Raw genomic sequence first — 20,949 nt, forward strand, 5'->3', positions numbered from 1 at the left:
GGGGATACTCGGACAGAGCAAGCATAAGTTAACATTCTAGATCACTGAGAACGAAACTTTGTAAATGGAGGAGAACAAGAACATGAATATGAACAGAAGTAGAATCTCCTCCTGGTCACGATTAGGTTCAGGTTTGTTGGGTCGTACTCTGGTACTCACTGGTTAAGTGGGTGGAGAGGTCACGGTTAGGTGCCTCAGTGTGCTGTTTGTTATCTGACAGAACATCAGTACTGCTTCTTTGACTGACATGTCCATGTAAGAGCTGAACCCATCATAGCCTTGTATGGAGTGTCAGTGCTCACTCATTCCCCAGCCTCAGGTCACTACAGGGATGTTGCTAGGTGAGTTATAGCCCTGGTGACTGCAGGAAATAAAGAACACCAACAACACACCCGTCTTAATCATGACTCATGACCACATCCCAGCTTCCAAATGTACTGCTCTCCTTACACACACACCGGCACACGTAATGACATGCACAGCTGCAAAACAGCTGCTTCTACTGCTCACACAAATACGGACTGATGATGATCGCTGGCGGGGGGTGGGGTGGGGGGGGGGGTAGATAGATTCACAAGCTGCTGAAAGACTTTCGCATGCAAGATTACTCACACCGGCTCAGCGGTCACGGTATCATGGCTTGACCTGTTGCTCCCATTTAGCCTCTGTTTGTTATATGGCACACCTACTGTTTCCGGGGATAAAGCACATTCCTCCCAGTAACCATTCCTTCCATAAACACTCTAATAAGCTCAGATTCAATACTTAAGTTGCTTGACTTGGGATGGGAGGTGTCAGTTTAAGTTGTAGAGAACATGACCAAAACTCTCCGGATGCTACTGGTGACTAACAATGTTCTCAATAATTGCATTTCTAAAGGAATACTGGTGAAAAATCTAATTTACACAATATACCTTTTCTGTAAGTTGACCAGCCAGGATGTGTTCAGATTCTAAAATCTGCCTTTATTTTAGGTTTAAATTGGAGCTATGAGGTTATGTTGCTAACAAGTAGGCTAATTAAAGCTTACATCTACCAATTAGCAAACTGTGTCCTCTCAACAGGGAAATTCTACAATTCACTACTGAGTGGATAAAAACCCACGTAGACCCAGAATTAATTCCAAGCTGTTTTGTGCTGGTCTCGTACAGGTTTGGTGAATTCAATGGAAAAACCTTTCTTGCTGTTGTTTGGTGGCCTTTTATAGACAGATATCCCTGCACAAAAAACCAAAAGTGATATGTGACTATATTTGTATTTTAGCCTAATCTTTACAGTGTTTTTAGAGCATTTCTTCTTTGCTTTAGTTTAAATCTCCCCATAATGCATTTTGTGAGCTTGTTTATGCTTTATCATTATTGTTATTTTTGTTGTTGTTATCATTCTTTAATATATTTAACTGCTTTCTTGCAACTGCAAACAAGAAAATGATCTCAGTGTCCTTCCCCCTGAACCATCAGTCATTTACATAAAACATCATGAAAACAGGTTGAAAATGTGCTGGAATTGAAATGACAGCGAAACTGTAATTAAAACTGGACATTTATGTTCTTATCTGTATTTCCTCAAAGCATTTTGTTTAAAGGTACAATTTAAAGGTACAGATCCTCCATACATAGCTAAATGGTTTGGTTTCAAATACATTACCATTACATACATAAGCCATTTTCATTGCTTTTTGTATCAGCTTAATTTACAGAGTGCCATTTGTCAATGCTATACAATAATTCATACACTACCATCTACTGAGAAATTTGGTTATTCATTACAATGTGTACTTTCAGAATTAGTATTTGTATTTCTTAGCTTTTATTAAATTGTAATGAGTGGTATAAGGATGTCAGCCTAACTAATCAGCGTAACGTCCACTAGTTGTTAGCTAGAGTAGCCCCATAGCCCCAGCTGCAAAAAAACAACAACAAAAGAACCACACATTTCACACTTCTTTCTCACCTATGACTGCTTGTGATTGAGTTACATGTAACTACGGGCTTTGATTGTTTTGTGTACCCAAGTAACTCGAGTCTTCTGCTTTGGGTCGAGAGTTGTCATTAATGCTGGCGCAATAACGAGGATTTTGTGGTGGAAACCTTTGATGGTGCAAAACATGTTGACAAGTACTGGGACAGCCATGAACTCTAGCTTCTTTCTGAAGTCCTCCACAGCCTCAGATTTAGAAGTTCATACACTGTCTGTATGTTTCTCTATCATCATTCCTAGACACTCCTAAGACATGTGTAGCTCATGTTGTTAATTGCACTGTGTTAAGACTAACCTCTTATTTCTTATCTAGAGAGAACGCAGGAGAACAAGGAGAGAGAGAGAGAGAGAGAGAGAGAGAGAGAGAGAGAGAGAGATACTGTTTGTTCTAGTGACGACAGGTTCAGACAGGGTCTGTGACGATAGTGTGGGAGTGTGTATGAGGTGAGCCGAGGGTTCACAGAGCACAGAGAGAAAGCCGCGCTTTGAGAGAGAACACTGCAGGTAAGCTACTTCTCTACTCTTAACCCAGCAAATTCATGCTTTTATTAGACAGTATTGGCTTTGATGGCTCAGTTTTGATTGGTAAGCATATTTTTCATGATACGCAATATGTCAGGACCTTTTTTTTTTTTTAAGAATCAAACTTGAACTTGAATACAATGAATCTCAGTTAGATTTCACTTGATTACAGGTCTCCGACATCAATATACAGTAAATACATAAACTGCCTGAAGACTTAACTAGTCTGTGGTAAATAGGCAGACAGTTTAAATATTAACAGTGTTGTTATTTGATCAGTGTCAGAGGTAACTGTGAAAAGGAATGGCAGATAAATAGGGAGTCGTATGTAAATCAAGTGCATACTATAAGCCTAAATGTGATACTAAATATTACACTACTGTCAATATTGAGAGGAAATTTTATATATCCAAAATAGGAATATTAGAGGAGATGGAAAAACTGTACTTGCATACATTAACGTATGTAAACGGAAAGATACTTTACTTTTTATGCTCATATACCACCTAATAAAACAATAAAATGTTAATGTAAAATTTACAAAAATGAAGTTACAACATACACGTATCTGCAGCCCATTACAAAGGTAATCTGTACTCAGTAACTGCAGCAAAAGGACATAGGCAGTTTTACACATTCTCCATTTCCAAACATATATGTCAATACAACACAAGCGTACAATAATCCATACCTGTCCAAAGTACCGAGTGACATTTTTAATGTCTGGTGATGTGTTTAAATGACGCCACTTTGGCAGCAGCCAAGTTCCAGCACGGCCAGGCAGAGTCAAAGTCAAAGTGAGGCTGGAGCTCGTCTTATCTATCTGCACAGTAGGCACACAGATACAGAGACATACAGATATGGCAACACATACACACAAGCACACGCGTGTACTGTACTTTGGACATTGTGAGCATGATGAGGTGACAGATAAAACCACAGCAGAAGAATGAGAGATATGCACCCTCAGCCCTCACAGAGCTCTGAACAGGCCTGACGTCAGGCTCAACTGATTCCTCATTGTTCTTTTGCAGAAGAACTGCTTTTTCACTTTTAACATATTGAGAGTCAAAAGCTGTGGAAGTCACTGCAGGAAAACCTAAGAGAGATTTTAAAAAGTAAAACCTTTAAAATGTTATTTTAAAAGCTGTTGAATCTTATTTAAAAAAATGATTACAGTAGGATTAGTGCATTCACTAAATAAAATCAGTAGAATTTCCATTTTATATTTCTATTCAAATCTTGCAGTTAATTTTAGTATTTTATTTTTTGTTAGTTTTTACATTTACTTTTCTTTCCTGTGTATTTTACTCATTTTTACCGTGTTTTTACAGCATTTTTTCTTTCTTTCAGTTTAAATCTCCCTATAATGCATTTTGTGAGCTTGTTTATGATTTATTATTATTATTATTATTATTACTATTGTTGTTGTTTGTTGTTGCTGACATTGTTATATATATTTATCTGTATAATCTTTTCTGCCTTCTTCTACCTTCAGTTTGAAAAAAAATCACTTTGGCAAGACCATGACGATCGGCAAGAGTTCCAAGAAAAACAAAGCTCCCCGCTCTCCTCCTTTTTTGGACCGGGCCAGTGGATTCTACGGACGCTTAGATGAAGCGGAAACAGAGGTGGGGAAAGAGGTGGAGACCAAAGAGAGTGAGTCACAAACAAAGCCAGGAGCAGGAGAAAGCAGCAAAGATGAGCAGGAGCATGCCATTTTTGACTTCAGTGAGGGCATGATGGAGGACGATGGGGCCACCCTGCTGCAGAGAAAGCCCAGCCGCCTGAGCCGCCGCTGGAGTAGGAAAAGCTCCAGGAGGACCAAATCTGAGCAGAAGAGCAGGAGAGCTGAAACTGAGGCAGTTTCTTCAGTGGATCAGAACGTGGATATGCAGCCAGAAAGCAGAGCTGAACCTGGACCAGCCAATGCGGCTCCAGAACCAATGCTGGTCCACTTCTCTATTAGAGAAGAAGCTGACGATCAGATGCTCATCTCGGCTACTAAGGAGAGACAGGTGGAGATGGATGAGAAGAAGAGAGGAGGAGAAACGGAGGAGAAATCAGGCGGAGAAAATATGAAGGTCGTGAAAAGCAGCACACTAAAGAATTATCGCAAGGTGAGATAACATAAACGTATGACTTAGGAGATAAGAAAAGGTTTGGCACCTTAAACTCATACCACACATTCCTCAATAGCCTGTTCCGGGTGTTCAATTGATCGCACATTGCCCTTGGACAGGTACATCTGTTAAAGTTAGTTAAAGTTTAACTCCCTGTTGATCTAATCCATGCATAATGAACTTTTATGGAAGCTGTTCTCTTACCTAATGTGGCTACAAAAAAAATGGGTCTATTCTTGCCGATCACTAAACTTTTCCTAGCTCTAGCTGTAGGCTATAATGTAATGACACTCTTTCTTCTGGTTGCTTCTTATATTTTCCATGTTCCTTCATGTTCCCTGACCACCCCCCACCCAGTTTCTTTTCCACCCCTCATTTCACAGGGCATTCCTGGTGGGCTCTATTCCATGTCCATGCCTTTTAATCAGTCTCTCTGTTTATACGATATATGTTAAGAGGAAAGGGAGGAGACTGGCATAGGGAGATAATCGCCCTCTTTTACTCTTTGTTCATACTGAACAACCTTGACTCAAGGGCTTTACTTTCATCAAGAAGAATTCCTGCAGCCAGTTAACCCATTCATGTCCAACAGCTAAGTTTAGTGTGACAGGGAAAAGTACCACAGAACGCTGTGTTTAATGCATGTCATTCTCGTACTTTTATTCACTATATCCTGTGGATTCTGTATTGTTTTGGTAATCATTAGTCCCATATGACTAAAACACTTATTTTAAAGAGATTTGCCCTTTTTTAGCTGTATGGTTTGATCATGTTCTAAAGGGGAAGTGCATTTAGTGGTATGGAGTTGCCAGTGTGTCTTTACTCTTACATTAGGACATCTGAAAACTCAGCAGGGCCAACCGAACCTCTGTCTATACCACAGTACTCATCACACACCTAGCTTGTTGTTGGACCTTGCTGCGTACAGGGGGTATAGGCAGTTGCTGAACATTTCTCACTGACAGACCTATGCTCGACCTAAAACTGACAGTGAGATGTGTAAAAACCCCACAACCAGTAGGAGGTCTTGGGCAAGACTTCTAGAACTACATGCTCCAACCTGTGTAACATTACTGACTGTCAGTTGCTCTGCATAAGAGTGTCTGGCAAATACCATAAATACAGATTAAACGTGTTTAAGTACAGATTGTTCCTAATAAACTGACAATGGCATGCATGCAGTGGTGGCTCAGCGGTTAGAGCACCGGGCTATCAATATCAGGGTTGTGGGTTCGATTCCCGGGCTTGGCAAGCTGCCACTGTTGGGCCCTTGAGCAAGGCCCTTTACCCTCTCTGCTCCCCGGGCGCTGGAGTTGGCTGCCCACCGCTCTGGGTGTGTGTGTACTCACTGCCCCTAGTTCACTAGTGTGTGTGTGTGTGTTCACTACCACAGATGGGTTAAATGCGGAGGACACATTTCTCTGTACAGTGTACAGTGACAAATATGTGCACCTTTACCTTTAATGTTAACCTGAATTGCTACATTGTTGTGATAAAACTCTCATTCTTTGCTCAGGCTTTCGACAGAGCACTCCGCCGAGGCTGGGAGACCTTCGTTGCGAACCTGCACAGTGTCACCCTCACTCCTGTCTCTTCCTCCTCTTCCTCCTCGTCCTCTCCAACCTCGTCCACAGTGAACAGAAACGCTGCTTTGGCAGAGTACAGATAACACAAGATCAGAATGTCATTTGTTCTGAAAGTAGTTTTTGACATTTCAGTTAATAATTGGCTGTGAATGTGTTAATATGATATTTATTTTTTATCCTTTCAAGTAATTTACATTTATTATTAATCGTTAAACTGTACACTGTACACTAACTGTACAGCTCAGGGGGCTTTAATTGCACTAATGGAAACATTGATCGTATGACCAGCAGAGTCATCTGTTTCAGCTTATCTGTTGTTTTATGGTTCTACGTTATGTAAAGCTGATCTTGTTTTAGGATGGTTTGCAATGCTTAACCTGAGAGAGCAAGGATGATTACTAATGCTTACTAATTAGTTTAGTGCTGGTTGATTATTTGGGCATGGTCAGCTAATATGCTGTTCCTGCATACATAAACACAGGGCCTTCAGCCTACAGAACATGTACCCTCACACCACCTACTGAAGTATTTCAGCACTTTTTCTAGATGTTAAGAAACAGAAGAGCTGGGAACAGAATGATGGAGGCAGAGTCAGCAATATGTCTTTGTAACTGGGCAAGGGCCTAAATATCCAACTCTGGGAGCTCAATTTAAAACAAATGTTTGTCTTTTTAAATATTTCTCTTCTTGGCCATGAAGTGTCAAGGCTCCTTTATTCTCTCTTTACGTGCAAAATGAACATGTCCTTTTCACTGTCACTGCCTACATATGTGCACTTTACGTTGGCATGCATGTTAGGGAGTACATCCACTAGAGGGCAGTTCAGAGTCAAGCGCTTCTGACAACCGCAAACATGGCGACTACCTCTTGACTGACTGACTTACTTACTTACCTACTTATTTACTTAAATACTTACTACAGAAAAGACGGACGCGGCCGCAGTTTAAACGGATAAAAACGGCGCTAAAACGATCATCCATACGTTTCTTTTAGGCCAGAGTTTCTTCTTCGCCGTGTCCATATGGCCGTGGTCGTGTCTCACCTGAACGATTGGCTACACTGCCCCCCCGCGATTTCCAGCGGTACTGCTCCGTTCCGTCCGGTCCGGATCCGTAAACTTCCCCAGAACGCAAAGTACGTTAAACAAACGTGGAGCATAAATGAGCCTTAAGACTGAGCCACCTGTCTGAGTTGTGTGTACTGTTTTTAAATTATTTTATTCATTATTTATCATCATATATTTTCAGTTTCAGATCGAAAGTATAGGCCTTTAATGTCTGCAGAAATAAAAAGGTGTTAATTTTTTTGCATGTGTCAATTCTTATATGTAAATAAAACAACATTAAGTGTAGGGGCAGTGGTGGCTCAGCGGTTAGAGCTCCGGGCTGTCATTAACATGGTTGTGGGTTCGATTCCCGGGCTCGGCAAGCTGCCACTGTTGGGCCCTTGAGCAAGGCCCTTTACCCTCTCTGCTCCCCGGGCACTGGAGTTGGCTGCCCACCGCTCTGGGTGTGTGTGTGTACTCACTGCCCCTAACACGTGTGTGTGTGTGTGTGTGTGTGTGTGTGTGTGTGTGTGTTCACTACCAGATGGGTTAAATGCGGAGGACACATTTCGCTGTACAGTGACAAATACGTGCACCTTTACCTTTTTTTTTACCTTTACTGTGTATGTCGATAAAACGGTCTTAGACCATATTTTGGAGCATTTCTATTGGTGCATTCTTTTTCAAATGTGACACACTATAGAGAGCAAATGCCAGAATTTAAATTATGTAAAATAAATAAATAAAAGTGAACAAAATGCAAAAATGGAGATAATAAGCTTTTTGTGTGACAGTGATGATATGTTATGTTAAATTAAGTAAAGGATAAATAATAAATAATGTACAGCATATTTCATTTATGTGGAACCAATCAACATTACCAATTTAACTCTTCTCCCGTGTGGGCACAGAGAAATCTGCCCATAATTCACTCCTTTCTAAAAAAGCTATTTGCTTGAGCACTCCTTGAGAAATCCTTTATTATGTAGATAAAAGGTGCTAGTTATGAGTGAATGTGCTCAGGGGACTCCATGCTCATTTTGAGTTATCCATAATTTAAAACAGTTATTCAAATCAGGGCCTACTTATTAGGCCAGGTCTGGTTTCTTTACTATACAGACAAATGTTTTTTGATACTTTAAGTTGCACCCATTGCTGACACAGATGTGCAAATGCACACACACAGTTTGTCCAGTCCCTGTAGAGAAGTATTGGCAATATAATCCCAATATTTTGTCCATATGGTGAATTTTGTGTGGTTGTTAGGCAGGCAAGAACATAAAATAACCCTTTGTTTACATCTAACCCATTTGAATTCTATTGATTTGGTGGAATTCCCCAAAAGAGACCTGATGACCTGGGGAAAGAAGCCGTTTTACGGTATGTGCTGTGATGTTGTGTGTGAGAGGCATTAAGGAAGACTGGGTCCTTGTCCAGGAGTTGAGAGAGGTCAGTACCTATGATTTAAGACACTGCTGAGCAGTCAAGTGACCAAACGACACTGATGAATCCAGTCAGAACAGTACTATGACAGCCATTGCAAGAAGGTGTAGCGCCATCTGGTGAAAGGACAGTGAAAGTCTCAACATAAAAAAGATAGAATCTACTGTTGAGTTTTCAAAAGGCAAATTGAATTGACTTGAGGGACTGCTGGTCACACTGTTTTTTGGTAGGCGTGGGGTGGCCACCTTCAGCATGGATGAATAAGCGATACCAGTTCTGAATGTCACTCCATTTATTTGATGTCCTGGAGAAAAATCCAAGTCAAGTCAAGTGGGTTTTATTGTCATTTCAGCTACATACAGAGTACACAGTGAAATGAAACAACGTTCCTCCAGGACCATGGTGCAACATAGACACAGTGCATACAGAACACAAGTGCAACACAATACAAGTGCGGACAGACAACACAACACAGTACAGACAGAGAATAATAAATAATTGGCGGTAGTGTGCAAATTATGCAGTGTGTAATAAATATTGAGTCCAGTGAGGTAGTAAAGTTATTAGTGCAAATGCTATGTGCAAAAAATGCTTCCCATTTTATCTAGGGTAAATGGTTGGAGAGAGAGAGAGAGAGAGAGAGAGAGAGAGAGAGAGAGAGAGTGTGCATGTAACAGAAAAGACATCAGTTCAGAAGTTGAGTTGAGTTGAGAAGTCTGATGGCTTGGGGGAAGAAGCTATTGCAGAGTCTGGTCGTGTTGGACCGGATGCTGCGGTACCTTCTTCCTGATGGCAGGAGGGAGAACAGTCTGTGTGAAGGGTGGGTGGAGTCATCCATGTTCAGACTGGTATGCTCAGCATGTAGGAGATGATCTGCCCCTGAAATACAGTCACTCACCTGGCAGCCAGGTCTGTTCTTTTGAATTCATCATCCTTTAGGAGCATTTCCCTAAAGTGATTGTAGTGCATTCATCATGTAGTTCTGTCAGCTAGCGAGGTTGAGCTTTTAACAGACCTGTTCAAGGTCACTGAACATAGAGTATGCATAGAGAGGCCATACAGACAGCAAGGCCAGTTGCTGTTGGAAACACCAAACTTCTTTTAATGTACTTTAGTGCAGTGCATTCCTCCCTTCCCTTGCCTGCATCAACAGGAGAGGGACACTGGACACTTTGTAAGGGACTGGTCCTCTCACCTGTGGGTCAGTTTGGCTTTAAAGCATGATGAACTACAGCTCTTAAAGGTTGTAGCAAGTGTCTTAACATCTTCAACGAGGGAGAGAATATTACTACTGGGTTCCGAGACATTTTTCAAGACTTCCATTCAAGATAGCTGTATCTCATTGAAAGCCCACATGGGTGATTTTTCAATTATGGAAACATTTATAGGCTCTAAATTTATGTTTGACATTCTTTAATATAGAATAAAAAGCTTAGGTATTAAATCTATTATTTATTGCACCAACAACTAAAAAAAATTATTCGAGAGGTGGTTGGATCGTTTTCTGCCGGATGCTGAATGGCACATCTTAAAACCGCCAGCACAACAGGTGGAACACCTCCCCGCTGCCTGGTACTGGCTGTCACTTTTACCAGCAGATCCTAAAGCTGTTATTACTCCAAATGGTCCGTCCTACATCAGCTGGCACTCTATCTGACATTCTAAAGCAGCAGGCACACCAACTGGCACATCCTGAAGCTGCTGACACTTCATTTGGCACATTCTAAAGCAGCCAGCACAGCACAACATCCAGCACATCCTAAAGCTGCCAGCACTTAATCGGGCAAAATCTAAAGTAGCCGGCACAGCATACCATCCGGCACATCATAAAGCACCTGGAACACCAACTGCCACATCTTAAAACTGACGGCACAGTATCTGTCACATCTTAAAGCTGCTGGCATAGCGCACACACAAGCAAGCAGCTGATATGGCACACCATCTAGCATATACTAAAGCAGCTGGTTCACCAACTGGCACATCTGAAAGTTGCCTGCACTTCATCCGCCACATCCTAAAGATGCTGGCACTACATCCAGCACATTTTAAATCTGCCAGCGTGGCACAGCACCCAGGACATCCTTAAGCTTTCAGCACTCCATTTGGTACATCTAAAAGCTCCTGGGACACAATCCGGCACATCCAATCGCAGCTGCGTTGTTCACATAGCAAAAACATTTGCTATATATCTGCGTCACTGACTGAAAACAACCCAGGCAGATGTTAACAATCAGACGTTCATTGCTATCTTGGCAGTAAATTGTCAACACAGGTGCGTGGCCAATGCGCATACACCCCTGCTTTGCGCCACTGAAATAGCAGTCCGCCGAAGTCAGACCGCACCTGGCTCTTAAAGGGAATAGCATGTGACACTCTGATTGGTTAATTGCATGTTACGCCCAAAACACACCCATGATTACTTAGGAGACTTGGTACATGCCTTTTAAGCTGCGCAAAGTGTACTTTTACGCTAAATCAAGCTGCGCGGTGCGCGGTTGATGGCTCGCCAGAAGATCGCTAAAATAGGGCCCCTGGTGATGGTAATGCATTATTTCCTACAACAAATTCACGCTGTTTTTAAGTCAATATGGCCCTAAGAAATCAGTTGAGAGCTCTAGAGAACACAGAAACCAGTAAATACTTTTATACTAAATTATCTGGATTTCTGCACTATGACACTTGGCAAATTAATCTAAAATATTTAAAGCGATATAAACTCAGTCTTGGCCATCATTAGTCTTTACTTTAAAGTATGCAGTCATTGTATTGCTAATATTTTTTAATGTTAAGATGGCAAAAAGAACCCCTAATTAAAGAATCTCCATGAAACCAGCTTGGCGGATAGCTCTTACTTTAATATCACAGGTTAGGCTGCCAGTTAGCTAAGAAACTAGATGAGGAGCTCGGATATGGGCGACCTAAGCAACTCTGCCCTGTATTCATTACCAGGGGCAGGGCTGATCAACTGCTTTCCCACTTCCCATCAACATCTAACCTTCTGGTTTATTGTCAAACTGGTATGAATGTGTTCACTGGTATGTCATTCTCTCTTCTGCAGTCCTTAAGGATTCAATGAGAGACGCAGTTTGTTTAATTGTCAGTACCAGACAACTGCATCTGATAAGAGACAAGTAGCAGCTCTAGCACTTGGTAGGTGGCGGTATATACAACTAACCCGGATGAAGAGGAAGAAGAAGGGCGGGGCTTATCGAGGCACATAAAACAGGCTGCCGCCTTTCCTTCGGCCACTTTGTTGCTGCATACATCACGGTGAGTTGAGCTGCGTGTTTCGGCTTTATGCAATTTATTAACAATATCACTCGTTTTTGCTTTAAGCTTTGCTGCATTATGTGTATGATTATGCAGATGCTAATTTACAGGCGCTTTATAGTAAAAGTAGCTCCCTGCTAGACAGGCCCTGCTGTGAACAGATTTTACTGTAGCTTCGTGTTGGGGCTGGGGTTTTCTAATCCGGTGCCATCCAGGGCGTGTAAGTGGTAGTATGCTAAATTTAACATTGATTATTGAAGTTAACATGGTGTTTTTCTTTGTGCGTAGTGTATTTACCTTCTGTTTTGGTGAATTAGCTTTTGGTCGTGCAGTCGTGGCCAGGCAGTAATGTCTGATCTCTCAGTGATGATAACTTTCACAGACCTGTACTGAAACGCTGTGATTGCAAATATGATTATCTGACGAGAGATTCATTAACGTGCATTAAGATTCACTGCAGCTAGTTTGTGGCCTGTTGTGCGGATCTTGGCACGTGCTCGAAGTTTCTCTCGTGTTTGCACGTGCGGCCCTGGGAACTGACCAAGCGCCCTCTTCTCTGCTTTGTATTTGCAGTTGCGTGAAGGATGATCCTCTGCACTACAATAGGTATGTTTCATCTTTAATATTTTGATAGAGCAGAAATAAAATGCAGCTGCAAATGTCATTATATCAAACTGCTATGAGGATTCCTGAACTCTCTCTTTCTGGATTCTTTTGAAGACACCATGTTCTTTCTGAGTAGTTTAATCTTTGGTTCTGAAGTTCTGGTGAATTAAGGGTGGTGTGTGACTTTTGAACATGCTGTTTTTGCAGATTCATCAAGCTGCTTGGTGAAGTGTTTACCCCTTCAGGTAGGTTAAAAAAAATATTGATCACTTCTATCTTGTCTGGGTGCTTAATGATGAATCTATTGACAAGCATATGTCTGATTTGCTGTGATGCTTCCAATTTTATATCTGAAGCCCTTACTAGCTCTGTTTTAGTAGTACCTGGCTCTGCTCTTTGCTAAATTAATTTCTTTACCCAACAGGTAGAAAACAATGATTCTTCTTCCTGCCCCTGGAGCTATGGAAGAAGTCATTTAACCTGTGGTAAGCTGCCTCTGGTGTGGGGTTTCTTTGTTTTCAAATAAGGTGGCCTGAGTTGAGACAAAATGGAGAACTGATGACTTGCATACCGCCCCAGTCTGAATTTGAGCTGACTGATTGGTAGTTCTGATCCTCTGCTTGATGCTTTAATATATAATCTCAATCTGGACAGTGTTTTTGTGGCTTTTTTTCTTACGGTGCTTAAGTCTTTAAAAAAAAACCTGGTTACACTACTGGTGTCTATTCTTAATGACTGGTTTGTGTCCAACAGGTCATGGCTAAAAGTGAAGACCCAGAGGTTCCAGCCCATGACTGGTAAGTTTGCTCTTCTGGACTGAATCAAGCTCTTGAAGATCAAGTGTAGAGAAATGACTTGATATTGCCTCTGATATATTAAATGTGTGTTGGGCAGTTAGAAATGTTGTCTAATTGGTCATTCTATTGAATTACCAATTCAGTCTGGTATATACCTAGAGCTCACTAGCCCTAAAATGTATAATATTAAATTAAATATTAAATAGAAAATGAAGGGGTTTCCAAAATGGCTGTCCATGTCTTAATGGGTTGAAAAATGTCTTGCAGCAGAAACTGGGAGAATACTCTTGAGCTACGGATGCCAGACTAGTGCGGCAGAAGGTCCCGTCAGACTTGTGGTAAGGGTGCTCTTGTATGTGCATGCATGTAAACAGCGTCTGAGAATGATGAAGGGTTAATCCCATCATTTCTGGACGACTATTTAGTCAAATGGCATTTCTAGTCACCAAAGTCTGATCAGACAAATGCCAGGCCGGTAATCTGCTCTTGCCCAAGATAATTTCTTAACTTTCCTTTTTGCTTACCCAGGTGCTTCTGGAATGATGCTCAGTCAAGACTTGGTGAGTAAATGTTCATGGTTCCGTTGTATAGGGCTGTCTGTAAGGATAAGTTTAAGGTGGTGCCAATGGGAGAACTGATGACTAGTATACCGCCCCAGTCTGATTTGAGCTGACTGATTGGTAGCTCTGATGTCCTTTTATTAATTTGGTCTATAACCTGGCTTTGCTTCTGGACCTCCTGAAGTATTCTAATAAGGCCAAAGTACACTTGCAGGCACTAACAGTTAAACCTGTCCCATTTAAGGTGGTGTTTCTTTGCATGGTTGAGATGGAGCTGCTAAGTCAAGCCCTTCTAAACAGGTAAGACCTTATATTCATTATGATTTGTCAAAGAACTGGGTCTGGTCTTATAAATGAGAACTGATGACTTGCATACCGCCCCAGTCTGATTTGAGCTGACTGATTGGTTGCTTCTGATCTCTTGCTTAATAAGCTGGTTTGCCATTTTGTCATTGCCTTAATTCCTAATGGAACACTTGTGTTCTGCAGGTCCTGGTTAAAAGTGAAACTGTAGGGGTCTCAGCCCATAACTGGTAAGGGTTTTTTTTTATTTTATTTTTTTTTATAAAAATGTATTAACCAATGCCTGTTAGGCCTGATCTCCATGATGAATTGTTTTCCTAGCTCAGGTTGAACCCATGTGAAAAGAATTCTTAACATCTGAGAGATTGGCTTGAGTTTTCCTCATTTTATTCAGTTAGGTTATGTAGATCAACTTTTCCCTTTGGTGTTTTAGGCCTTTTGAATGTCTGGGCTGAGGTGGATGGCTCAAAAGAATGGTGAGTATGCTTTTAACTGTAGTTGTGCACACTGGATGAGTTTAGAAAAACCTATTTATCATGCTTGTCTGAAACTGCATATCTCCCCCATCTGCTTGATCCTAAATGGTTCTACTCAATCTGGACATGAAGTAAATTAAGCTGTTGAAGTGGCATTGGTTAGGATCCAGCAAGTGTAGAAAAAGGATTTGATATTACCCCAGTCTGATTTTGAGCTGACTGATCATCTGATCTGTCAAATGCATGTTGCAGTTAGAAACATCTTATAGGGGGCATTCTGTGTAAGAATGCATCTGGTATATATCTAGGGCTTAAGCCTTAAAATGGAAAAAGAAATGTTTGCAAGATGGCTGCCCCTATGCTTGTCTGAGACTGGCCAGATCTTAATCTTCATTTCTTTCCTTTGACAGGCCTGTTATGTAAAATCAGGAGGACCTGGCTGTCTTAAATGCCAGGTATGTATCATACTTGATACACACTTTCTTTTCAGTCTGCATCTTATGATGATTTACCTGTAGAATCTCGTTCGTCTGAACCCCTGTTGATATATTCCACTACTGATGATGCAGAACTATACTTATGTATACTTTATGTAACTTGTGGTAAGTGAAAACTAATTTTTTTTTTTAACTTTTTTAGGGTGGACCTGCCAAGTGGACTTCAATCTGCTGGCTTGGAAATCAGGTGGGTAATGAATTGAACATGCACATCTGTACATAATTCTGTTTGCTGCCCTTTATGTAGTTTGGCAAATGATTGGTAATGGTAAAAATTGCATACTGCCCCAGTCTGATTTGAGCTGACTGATTGGTATCTCTGATCTATTTGATATTTAGCTATACTTGGTTAATCTAGAGGATGGCGCTAGTGACCAGCCCTGTTTACAGTGAAACCTGGGGGTTTGTGTTCTATTCTTAATTGCACATTTGTCCAACAGGTCATGGCAAGTGAAGAGATGGGGGTCCCAGTTTGTGACTGGTAAGTTTGCAATACCTTTTCTTTTGACCTGTTGAACCTGATCTCTGTGATGAAGATCCTAAGCTCACTTTGAACCACTGTGAAAAGTTTATGAACACCTGAGAGATGTACACTGTTGTAGCATGCCTGTCTGAGACTGGCCAGATCCTAACTTTCATTTTCTCTACTTGCAGGCCTGCACTATGTAGAATGGTAGGACTGTCTGTTAAATTCCAGGTATATATCACTTGATACTCTCACTTTCCTGCCAGTCTGCATCTTATGATGATTTACCTGTAGAATCTCGTTCGTCTGAACCCCTGTTGATATATTCCACTACTACTGATGATGCAGAAGTACACTTTATATTTATGTAACCAGTGGGGATTGAGAATTAAGTTTCTTTCCTTCTTATTTAAAGGAGGTCCACCCAAGTTGGTATATACCACCCAAGTTGAAGGCTTCTGTACAGGTAAACTAGCACACTTTTACACATGGTTACTGAAATGCTGCTGGTCTGAATGATGAAACTTGCACATGTCTTACGCCCTGTGTTGGCACCAGAACCTGAGAAGGTGAACCCACTGGTGTCCACAGGGCAACAAGGGGATGGTCTGTTGGGGTACCAACAGTCTGACTGGCCCAGCTGTAATGTTGCTAGCATCTTTTTTTTTTTATGCCTTTCTTACAGTGCCTTGTTCATTTTGTTTTAAGGTGCTGCAATAAATGCTTTCCTGGAATGATGGTCTGCTGTGTCCAGTCTCCTACAGCTGATCATGAAATGCACTTCTGAAGCCCTACAGTCCACTATACTGCGTAGTTTCTCCCCTTCAATTTTGTTTCCTTTGGAAATGGTTGGGCCTGTGCCCTATAATCTCTGCATTTTACTGCTGTTAAGTATTATGGCACATCTTTCAATAAACTTCTCTTGAAAATCAACTTGTCAGTGTGGTAGTTACTATGAGTGATTAAACAGGCAAGGACTGCATAAACTGCAAATGGAAAGCAAGATTTCATTCTGTATTTGAGAAGTTTAGTCTGCTGCACCCTTGCAAATAACCAATGTGAAGTGTTGGATACTTAAATGCAACATTCAGCTGGACTGGCTTGAACTACAGTAGGAGAAAGCTTATGGCTGCATTGTTGGTAGCTTTACTTTAAGGACTAGCTGAAGCTAGTGCACTCAACTTGCTTGTCCTCATTACTCACTTGATGCCAAAAGCATGTATTTTACCTTTTAATTCTTAGATTTGATTTGCAGGGAGTTAAAATACAAATGAAAAAAATAATGAAATACAAACATGAACCTGTATATTATGGTATTTATTTGGTTTAAAGTGGGTAATGAAAGCAATTTCAACAGGGGTGATAAAGTAAAATCCAGTCAACTCATACTGCAAACAAGGCAATGTTAAGGAAACATTTCTCCACTGTTGCCACATGGAAAATAAAAGCTTAAATATGTAAACTCATTTCAGGTTAGTATACTACAAATGCCAGTGGCCACTTCATAGAGTTGTAATATTTAAGGCAGTTTTCTCAATCAGCTGTAAAGATCCTAGCAGCAATATCATCCAGGAGCCAGTCTACACCCATGAGGAGGTTCTCGCCTGTCACTGCACTGCAGCCCATTATACACCAATGATGTGTCTTAATGTCATCCAGTGCTAATGCCTGTCAAGAGAATGAAACCATAATGTAAATTAAGTGTTTATTAACAGAAGCTTTAGAGGAGACAGAAAATGTTGAATGGAAGTTTGGGAAACTAGACCAAGTTTAAAAAAAAAAAATGTCCACACACCATATAAGGTAGCTGCTATTACCAAACTAAATGAAAGGAGGGTGTTCTTAGTTGTCGGCCTTGAAAGCCCACACCACTTTTATCCTCGTACATGAAAATGATGTAATTCTGAACTGCCAAATTTGTCACCATATGTTTTTGCATTTTATAAATAAAATATACACACTAAAAACACTTATTTTCTTTAATTGAAACATCATACTAATAATAACTAATTAATTAAATACTTAATTGAATACATAATCTAGCCATTGCAGCTGTGACAGAGCAGCATCACCCCTCCTAAACCATCACTGTCAGTTTTTACCACTAGATCTAGTTAAAAGTAGTGACCCCATTTACAGCTGGTCACTGCAAGTGACTAGTATAAGGATTGTATCCTGATGAGATTTTAGCCACCTGCATTTACACTTTAAAGTCAAATGCATATCCGGCTGTGTGGGACGGAATATGCAAACTGAATGCACGACAATTATTACTGATGTTTGGGTTGCTGAATGAGTCTTGGAGAGACAGATGCGTTTACACTGCTATAACGTAGCTCAAATGCGCCTTGGACCACTTTCTTAAGTGGTTTGAGTGATCGGATTTGTATCTGTTTTAAATGTGTCTTCTGTTTACACCTGCAATTTATTTGGCTTGTCCTTATCCAGATATAATCCTGGATGGATGCAGTAACCAGGTGTAAACAGGGTTTTTGGGCAGTCATTCAGTGTGGTCGAATCAATGTGGTTAGCTGGGCACTCTTAAATGAGATTACAGCAGTAATAGTAATAGACTTTGCTGATGTAAACAGCATGTCTATTTATTCCGTCCATGTTTTCCCACTTTGTATATTTAACACACGGAGGTTGAAAATGATGTAATTCTGATCTGCCAAATTTGCATTAATCAACGGTCACCATTTGTTTGCAAAGGGCCAGTATAGCTGACTGTTTCTTACACCCAACAAGAGCACATCTCATATTACATATTTCTGTAGACAGACCAACCGACTGAGGAGTAGAATCAGGTGTGCTTCTCCTTGAACAACAACAACAAAAAAAAACAAAAAACACTGTACCAGCATCAGCTCTTTGTGGATAAGACTGGTGAAGGAATTTTAATGTGGGACACAGAACTGTGAATTTTTGTGTTTTCTTGTTATAAAAAAGGTAAAATTCACAGCTTTGACCTTTTAACCTAATTTAAACCCATGATTAGTAGGTTTAAGCATTAAAAAACACCATTGCTTTGACACTGTGTCTCACTCCTTTGGGGGTGTTACTGTACAAATGATTTCTCACCACACCAGACAACTTAGGCCCAAAGTAAGAACTGTTCAGTAGGAAAAACCCTTAGATTTCTTACTTTTGGGCAATGCTGTGTTTAGGTTATCTGGCTAATTGAGAAATCTTGCTTGAAATATTCCCTTGGTGTATACGGTCTCAAAAAGAAACACTAACCTCTCTGATAGCATCCTTGGACAATGCACCAGGCAGATCTTGTTTGTTTGCAAATACAAGAAGAGTGGCTCCAGCTAGTCTCTGGCAAGATAAATATGTAAGAAATATGAATAGACATGCAAAAAAGCAGACAAATTAAAAAAACAAACTTGAACATATAATCCAGTATTTGAATCATTCAGTACTACTGATTAAACATTCTCACCTCCTCCAGTAACAGTGCACTAAGTTCTTTTTTGCAGTCCTCCAGTCTCAGTCTGTCTGCACTATCCACCACCCACACCAGTCCATCTGTGCTTTCGAAGTAATTCCTCCAGTAGGACCGCAATGATTTCTGACCCCCTACATCCCAGATATTTAACTTGAACCTATTCTTACAGAAAAAAAAAGTGAGAAGATAGGGGATAGGCAGGATGTATGCTTTAGAAACTACCATTATTAAAGATAATACAACCTGGACTAGAAAGAGATATTATTCCATTCAGTAATGATGCAGGATTCATTTAACACATATCTGGGCTGAGGTCAGTTTAGCCAGTTTATGCAGTAAATTAAACATTGAAAATGAACAGCTAATGTAAGTATTTTGGATTTAAAGCAACAGTTCACAAAAACAATTTCCCCATGCCCTGAACACAGTCAGTTGGTCTAGATGTGTTTGATTTCTGCAGTTTAGTTGCAAATTATATTGCTAGACAGATTTCAGTTACTTCCTACTCCATTAGTCCTGACCAAAAAAAAAAAAAAAAAAGCTTTCAGATACCAAGAATCCCAGCAGTCATCGGCAGGGGCCCTGCCCGATTTTGTTCCCCATGAAAAGATAGAACATGCTGGGCTCCACAACGCTAAAACTATGCCAACAACCAAAATATTAAATTAATATTAGGGCCCCTGTGAGTCACAGGCTCTTAGATTCATCCTAACCCTAGTCCTTTCCCCTCCGCAGGGCACAGGACATTAATCTGACACCAGAAATAATGTTGAACTCCAATGTCAGACAGATGTTAAATTGTTGAAAATGAAACTCGAGTTGATGTCAAAACCAAACATTGTACAGATGCTGAACTTTGGTTAGACAATAGGTTGATACCAAGATTCAACATCAGAAAAACGTTGAATTTCATGACTAAACACAAACAACATATCAACGTTGTTTACATATTCACTTAGCGTGGCCTGTTAACATTATGAACTGATGTTTGTCAATTTGACGTTGGCGTGTGACGTTTGGAAGACGTTGGATTTTGGTTACTCAACATCACACTTAATACCAAAAAAATAACAACGTCAGCTGTCATCACTGTTCCACGTTAAACAGACGTTGGAATTAGACATTGAATTTTGGTCACGATTCACAATCAAACAGATATAATAACCAACTGACTACAAATGGGGGAAGATGAAAACTGAGCCGCTGTCAAAATGTATACGATGTACAAAAGTTAAAGGTACAGTTCAGGTTTAGACATTACCCTCTATGTTCTAACGTCTTTATGTTGAATCCTAACGTTGGAGAAATAGTGCTGACATCCTCGCCATTGAATTTCTTCAGGATGGTCGTTTTTCCAGCGTTGTCCAGACCACTACACTCACGGTTAAGGGGGCACGGGACAGTTTTTACAGACAGCAACATCACATCAATAACAACAATCCTGACTAGACAGCGTTAACAACCAGGCAGATGAATAGAGTAACTAACATTCATCATTTACATACACCAGCTTTAAAAATAAGGACACACCTGCAGTGTGGTAACATGCTAGCTAGCTAACTCATGAAGGATACAGCATTAGGAGGCGCATCTCCCGCTCCTTGTGTTTCAACTTTCTGAGTATTGTCAATAAACCCATGGTGAACTCTCCTACCAGAAACAAAATGACGCAAAAGACAGACTGAAACACTATAATTATACTATAATTGTGAAATTACGTCGCTGGCTAACATCCTTTGTTTGGGTTCTCAGAAAACGCCTCTGCTCCGCTATTCCCTCACGCTTGCAGCGCCTTCCCTGAAACCAGGAAGTGTTACTGTCGGC

At 40.6% G+C, this 20,949-nt stretch overlaps 2 protein-coding genes and 6 non-coding genes across 9 annotated transcripts; 7 read left to right on the top strand and 1 right to left on the bottom strand.

Annotated features, from left to right (window-relative positions):
* The first annotated feature begins 2,433 nt into the window (after window positions 1–2,433).
* Window positions 2,434–7,517, top strand: LOC140561597 (uncharacterized). 2 transcript variants are annotated; one of them, XM_072686822.1, is made up of 3 exons: window positions 2,434–2,484; window positions 4,001–4,622; window positions 6,142–7,517. In XM_072686822.1, the coding sequence occupies exons 2-3, from the start codon at window positions 4,029–4,031 to the stop codon at window positions 6,292–6,294; spliced, it is 747 nt and encodes a 248-aa protein (XP_072542923.1). In that variant the 5' UTR covers window positions 2,434–2,484; window positions 4,001–4,028; the 3' UTR covers window positions 6,295–7,517. The 2 variants fall into 2 exon arrangements, with proteins under 2 accessions (XP_072542923.1, XP_072542924.1); XM_072686823.1 differs by lacking the exon at window positions 2,434–2,484 and adding an exon at window positions 3,556–3,620.
* Window positions 7,518–13,122: 5,605 nt separating this feature from the next.
* On the top strand, window positions 13,123–13,193 carry LOC140563254 (small nucleolar RNA SNORD31). Its single transcript, XR_011980473.1, has one exon. It is a non-coding gene; the product is annotated as a small nucleolar RNA SNORD31 (small nucleolar RNA).
* An 806-nt stretch (window positions 13,194–13,999) lies between these two features.
* Window positions 14,000–14,068, top strand: LOC140563255 (small nucleolar RNA SNORD31). Its single transcript, XR_011980474.1, has one exon. It is a non-coding gene; the product is annotated as a small nucleolar RNA SNORD31 (small nucleolar RNA).
* A 217-nt stretch (window positions 14,069–14,285) lies between these two features.
* LOC140563253 (small nucleolar RNA SNORD31) lies at window positions 14,286–14,355 on the top strand. Its single transcript, XR_011980472.1, has one exon. It is a non-coding gene; the product is annotated as a small nucleolar RNA SNORD31 (small nucleolar RNA).
* Window positions 14,356–15,466: 1,111 nt separating this feature from the next.
* LOC140563256 (small nucleolar RNA SNORD31) lies at window positions 15,467–15,537 on the top strand. Its single transcript, XR_011980475.1, has one exon. It is a non-coding gene; the product is annotated as a small nucleolar RNA SNORD31 (small nucleolar RNA).
* A 193-nt stretch (window positions 15,538–15,730) lies between these two features.
* Window positions 15,731–15,796, top strand: LOC140563252 (small nucleolar RNA SNORD29). The gene has a single exon (XR_011980471.1). It is a non-coding gene; the product is annotated as a small nucleolar RNA SNORD29 (small nucleolar RNA).
* Window positions 15,797–16,184: 388 nt separating this feature from the next.
* On the top strand, window positions 16,185–16,310 carry LOC140563257 (small nucleolar RNA SNORD22). The gene has a single exon (XR_011980476.1). It is a non-coding gene; the product is annotated as a small nucleolar RNA SNORD22 (small nucleolar RNA).
* Window positions 16,311–16,976: 666 nt separating this feature from the next.
* Window positions 16,977–20,936, bottom strand: arl2 (ADP-ribosylation factor-like 2). Its single transcript, XM_072686824.1, has 5 exons — window positions 20,700–20,936; window positions 20,387–20,497; window positions 19,120–19,282; window positions 18,915–18,995; window positions 16,977–17,342 (listed from the first exon to the last, which is right to left on the bottom strand). The coding sequence occupies exons 1-5, from the start codon at window positions 20,762–20,764 to the stop codon at window positions 17,208–17,210; spliced, it is 555 nt and encodes a 184-aa protein (XP_072542925.1). The 5' UTR covers window positions 20,765–20,936; the 3' UTR covers window positions 16,977–17,207.
* Between the last annotated feature and the right edge of the window lie 13 nt (window positions 20,937–20,949).

Source organism: Salminus brasiliensis, chromosome 9, assembly GCF_030463535.1.
Source record: "Salminus brasiliensis chromosome 9, fSalBra1.hap2, whole genome shotgun sequence".
NCBI classification, from domain to species: Eukaryota; Metazoa; Chordata; class Actinopteri; order Characiformes; family Bryconidae; genus Salminus; species Salminus brasiliensis.